Raw genomic sequence first — 5,912 nt, 5'->3', positions numbered from 1 at the left:
TGGGACGTCATCTTATTACACGATCTGCAAGCAACCGCACACCTCCATCCAATCCGCGCGCGTCTCATCGACGCCCGGAGCGATCGATCAATTAATGTCGAGGCTGATCGTCGAGGCCGATCAGATCGATCAGCCGGCCGAGCAGCGGCCATGGGCCAGGCCACACGGTCCCGCCGGCCGGCCGGGCGCGCACGCACGGGCGGTGACCCACCCACCCACACGTGCACGCGCGCGTGCGCGGGAGCCGACGCCATGAACCCCGACGACCTCCCATCAGCTAGTCTCTCGCCCGCGCTAACCGACACGTACGGCCGGGATCGGCTAGCCGTCGCATGGACCATCCATGGTGACGGAAGACGGGCGGGCGGGCGGGCGGGCGACGACGACGGCAGGCAGGCGCGTGCACTGGCGCGGCCGGTGCGGCATCGCCGTCGCCCGTGCTGTCGGGAGCGCGCGGGCGTCGCCGTCCGCCATCGCTCCATGTCGGCTGCGGGCCGGGCGCCCCGGGCCGGCAGCGGCCGATCGAGCTCCAGCATTGGCTGCCCCGCCGCGCGCCCCCGGGGGGCTCCATCTTTTCCGGTGGCGTCTCCACGTCGGGCCATCCAACCAGCGCGTCCAGTCCTACTCGATCGTACTGCCTTGTCTGCGACTCTGCGCGCAACGCGTCAACGGCGCCGAGGTACGTTTGGTTAAGCTCACAGTAATGTTTGTAGGAACCTGCCCTACTGGAAATCCAAAAATTCACAGTACTAAACGATCGACCTCGCAACAATGTAAATGAAGCTCCAATTAAACCATGGGTTTGGTAGAATACTGTGCATTGTTTATACGCCGTCAGTCTCACTGTCTCAGAGTAAAATTTTGAAGTGAAGCAAAACCAGAAAATAGCTCATAGTCTCAGAGTTTAATTTTCAAATTCAAATGCAAATGCTGGTTTATGTAATCTGTATATGAGAGAAGCTAATGTAAATCGAACCAATGTTGTAGGTACCTACCCTCCTAGAACTACTGTTATCCGATCCAAAGTTTCACAACCAAGCTCATAACATGAAGGTTGCATATTATGAAAATCCCAAGAATATAGATTAAGGTTACAAATTAACCATGAATTTTGAAAGAAAAAAACTTATAGGAAGTATTCCGTCTCAAAGTAAAGTTTAAAGTGAAGTTTGTCAAACTAGCTGAAAGAAAATAGCTCGTAGCCTCGAGCCTGCGGTTGTGCTCCCAAATTTCAAATTTATATTCAAATGAAGATTTTTGTAATTTGTATATGAGGTTGGTTAATGTAAACCAATCGAGATGTTTTGTATTGCTCCCAAAAACACAATGTGCATCCATAAACAATCACTGCTACTTTAAGAAGAAGTGGATCGTTATCTCTTGACGCATTTAAGGTGCTATATTGTTTGGGGGCATAAGAGCAACTCCATCAATAGCTCTTAAACCAAAACCCCAAACATTAAATAGAGTTTTCTCTATTTTTTTGAAGGACCATAAAAATGTAGTAGGGGACTGCTGAATTGCATTTTTTTATTTGACCCTCTACTGGAGTTGCTCTAAATTGTTGAACTCAAGTTGTAGAAAAAATCACGGGGTTGTTGTTTGCTTCGTAGTATTTGAATCGTGCAACAATCACAATCTAGCAATTGCAAATCGAAATAAAAAGGCCCAAGAAAAGCACAAATATTTCAAAAGCATATCAATATTTTTAGAATCTTTGACATTTGTACCTATCAACAAAAAAGCAACTAAATAGCCCTGCTAGTAGCTTCGGTGGCACACTGTCAATTCGGAACCTTTCTAATTTCCTATCACCTTCGATTCTTGCATTGCCCTACCTCAATGCCAAAGACAAAATCACCTAAAAAAATTGAAGAGGACAGACAAAACATAAGCATAATCTTAACTTGCCGTTAAGTATAGTTACAAATAAATACAAGGACTTCTATGCAAAACCACCACCATTAAACCCCACCTCCTTGTCCTCTGTCTCCTCCCTCTCCTCACTCGCAAACTCACGAGCTCAGCAGCAGCAGCCAAGAGAAACCTCGAGCCCATCCCTCCCTGGTTCCCTCTCCAGCTCTCCTCTTGATCCCTCGTTTCCCCAAGAACCCAAGATTCCCGGAGTTGGTGATGCTCGTGGAGTTTGGCTAGACATGGCGCCGCCACAGGAGCGGGACTACATCGGGCTGTCGCCGGCAACGGCGGCCACGGAGCTGCGCCTGGGACTGCCGGGCACGGAGGAGGCGGAGGGCGGCGAGGCAGCGGCGGGGACGCCGCTTACACTGGAGCTGCTTCCCAAGGGAGGGGCCAAGCGCGGGTTCGCGGACGCCATCGTACAGCGGGAGTCGGCGGCAAGGGGCAAGGCGCCGGCGGAGGACGACGAGGAGGACAAGAAGAAGGCGCAGGCGCCGGCGGCAAAGTAGGTCCACTCGACACTCGAATTGCTGTGTGTGGGTGGGTTCGCCGAATTGGTGGCCGGGTGGCTGTTTAAGCTCTTCTATTTTTTTCCCCAAAATAACATTTTTTCTTTTTTATTGGGTTTCTTGGTGCGAGTTGTTTTCTTGTTCTTCTGTTTGTACAAATATCCAAGTTGCATCTTCCTCGATGTTCTTGGCGGGGTTTAGGTGTTTTACTATCTATATATTATAAATTAAAAGTCGTCATTTGCTCGCTCAATTATTTTTTTTTGGGTGCGATTTGTCTCTTGCCTTTTCCCCCTTAAAACAATTCATGAGGTTCCGGAGCAAAATATTTTTTTCATTATTTTCTCATTAAAAAGGAACAATCCTGGTGAATTTAGCTATTTATGTTACAGAAAAATTTTAAACAAAAAGTTGGCAGCTCATGTCTGCAAAGCGTGCGAATAAACCCGTTATAATAGATTTTCCCTCTTTAGTTAAACAAAGAAGAACATTGCACGGGAAAGATAACCTGTCATTCCTCTGAAAAAGCAGGCGCAGCTTTCTTCAATTCTTCTGTTGTGAATTAACTTTTGTGTGTGTTGTCAATTTGCGTGAATTAGTTGAAACAAGGTAGCTGGCGAGTGTGCAATTAGCCTGTTTCCTCTTTGCTCTGTAATTAGTATTCTGGAATCTCTGCTCAGTATTTCCAAGCTCCTTTATCCGGCAACTATTTGCAACTAAAATTGTGCTGTGATTTTCAATATTTTTGTTCAAGTTAGAGCAAAACTGAGTGGATACTGACTGTTGGAATAACTGTGACAGGGCACAGGTGGTAGGATGGCCACCAATCCGCAGTTACAGAAAGAACACCATGGCGATGAACCAGGGTTGCCTCTATGTCAAGGTTAGCATGGATGGTGCGCCATACCTCAGGAAGGTAGACCTTAAGATGTACAACAACTACAAAGAGCTCTCCCTAGCACTGGAGAAGATGTTCAGTTCCTTCACTGTTGGTGAGTTCTTGTGTTGGCTCTGATCCTTCCTTCCTCAGCTCTATGATTTTTTCTGCTAGTATATGTGTAATATTTATTGATTAATTGATTTTTTTCTATGAATTGTTGCTTGAACATATGCATTCTTTACAGTAGATGTAGATCTAGTTTCCTTATAGACCACATTTCCGCATGATGCTTATTAGTTATTATGTAATGATGCTGTCATCTTTGGCATTTTACTTAACTTAGTATAACAATTCATTAAATTTATTATGAACAACCAGTGTTTTTTTTCTCAAACACGCAGGACAGCTGCTTATCTTTAACAGTCAGTGTTTTTGTTGAATATTAATTTATGTTTCTATTTTTTGAGTTCCTTCTTGCACTATCATTAATATCTCTTGTATTATGTATCATCACAAGACCTATTAGAGTATTAGTACCTTTTATTAACCCCCCCCCCCCCTAGCTTGTAATGACGTTGTTTGCATAAAGCTTTCTGTTTTGGGTCTTTCCGGTTCATCCTAAAACAGAACCTATATTTGGTGTGCATGATGGTGCTTCATGGGTTTTGTGCTGAACTGCCGTTTGTTAGAAATGCCCTTGCTGTTGTATTTGAGATGTGAAATGACAATGTTTGTTTATTCATCCATGTTTGTTAGACAACTAACTTGAAAGTGATTTTCCATGGTGGAGTAATACTTGAAATTTTATCAATTACTGCAGGTGATAATGAATCTAATGGGAAATCAGGAAGAGAAGGATTATCTGGTTGCCGACTGATGGATCATAAAAATGGGACTGAACTTGTGCTCACATATAAGGACAAGGATGGAGATTGGATGCTTGTTGGTGATGTCCCGTGGAGGTGAGTGATTTCGAATCCCAAAAATGTAATTCTAATTCATTTACTAAGATGGCTGGCAAAGTGGACGGTTTTAAGATGTATTCTAATTTCTAAATATAACATTTTTAGAGGTTGTAGTGAAACCTTTTATCCTCATCTGCATATATCATTGTCTTAAATATTTTGATAGATTGATTTTCTTATAGTGGGTTGGAAAATTTAGTACACTCTGTTTTACTGCTCTGGATTTTCAAGTTCTTCATTTGTGGGTGTTGATTTGTTTCTTCTAGTCATGTCTTACTTCTAGGGAAGGTTTCGTATACCACTTTTTGTCAGCACTTGGATTAATGGTTTGTAATAAAATGAAATGGGAAAGGTTAATGGCTTGTAATAAAGCAAAGTATGTTATGGGAAGCCAGAATTTGAAATTAGTTCAAACCTGTTGAATTCCTAGTTCCCTACCTGTTAGGGGAGGAGTGGCGGAGGTTATCTTTTCCCATAACACCCTTGTTATTTTACATTTTTCATAGGCCTACACTGGTTACCAGTTACTGCCCCACCAACATTTTGCATATATTCCAATGAGTTTTTGACTTGAACCAGGAGAGTCGGAACTGTGTTGTCCTCGAAAATAAAGCTGCCTGAACTCTGAAATCTTGCTGTATTGCAGAATGTTCACGGGCAGCTGTAGGAGGCTCAGGATCATGAAGGGCTCAGATGCAGTGGGCCTTGGTAAGTACAACTGATATTTGGTGAATATGGATGTATTACTTGTGTTCATGCCTTTTTCTGTGGAGGCATATCAGAGAATCTACTGCTTGCAATTCTGCACTGGTGCACCTTGTATAAGCTTTTCTGCAAAATGATCAGAAATTCCAGTTTGCTTGAACTAGGTCTGGGCTATTCCAATGCTGTGCACATGAACATCTGTTCACCCTGCTTTCTGGTCATGCATCAGGCAGCGAGTCTCTGTTGTTCACTTGTTTGTTCTTGTTACAAGCTTGTAATACAATAATGTGCTTTCTTCTTTCAGCTCCCAGAGCCACTGAGAAGGGCAAGAATGATAACTAGGAAAAGGATGAACATGATCTGCTCCCTGCACCACATCATACTCTTACCTGTAAGGTCCTATTCTCAAACCCAGAAGGTTAACGGACTTAACATGTGAGAAGGGGATTTCTTATATCCATGTGTACCACTGCGGTTTTTGTTTTTTGTTTTTTTTTTCTTTTTTCCTTTTGGGTTTGGAGACTCAGACATGTTAGGTTGCAAACATAAGCTGTGTTGTGTAAGTCTGTCTATGTCTGTCTATTTGACCGCGTGTCGTGTTTTCTGTTGTAAATGGTTGTAATGCTGTAAGCTGCCAACTGTTTTTGGAGTGCTGCTTTGTGCTTGCTAACGTCCCTCATGAGCCAGCATCTGTTTCTTCGTGAAACCCTCTTGGTGGCTCGAAAGGCTGCATTACTGTGTGAGCATTCTTTTCTAACCTGATGGGTCATTCTGGCCCCTTATCTGTTAGCGCAGAACTGTCAAGTCCTGATAATTCATCAGTTAGGAGATCACATCAGGCTGTCATAATCTTCTGTTCCTCTTCCAAGCCATTGCACTTTCTCAGTTGCTTGCTTCAGTTACTGGCTGCGTGCATCCAAAACACTACCAAGTCAG

The 5,912-nt window shown here is 44.0% G+C and overlaps 1 protein-coding gene across 1 annotated transcript; it reads left to right on the top strand.

Moving 5' to 3' along the window:
• The first annotated feature begins 1,987 nt into the window (after positions 1–1,987).
• LOC101773098 (auxin-responsive protein IAA21) lies at positions 1,988–5,655 on the top strand. The gene is made up of 5 exons (XM_004965406.4): positions 1,988–2,422; positions 3,228–3,418; positions 4,127–4,268; positions 4,918–4,979; positions 5,281–5,655. The coding sequence occupies exons 1-5, from the start codon at positions 2,157–2,159 to the stop codon at positions 5,316–5,318; spliced, it is 699 nt and encodes a 232-aa protein (XP_004965463.1). The 5' UTR covers positions 1,988–2,156; the 3' UTR covers positions 5,319–5,655.
• The last annotated feature ends 257 nt before the right edge of the window (positions 5,656–5,912 follow it).

The sequence above is a fragment of the Setaria italica genome, chromosome IV (assembly GCF_000263155.2).
Source record: "Setaria italica strain Yugu1 chromosome IV, Setaria_italica_v2.0, whole genome shotgun sequence".
Classification (NCBI taxonomy): domain Eukaryota; kingdom Viridiplantae; phylum Streptophyta; class Magnoliopsida; order Poales; family Poaceae; genus Setaria; species Setaria italica.
This window is presented reverse-complemented; position numbering and strand designations above follow the sequence as displayed.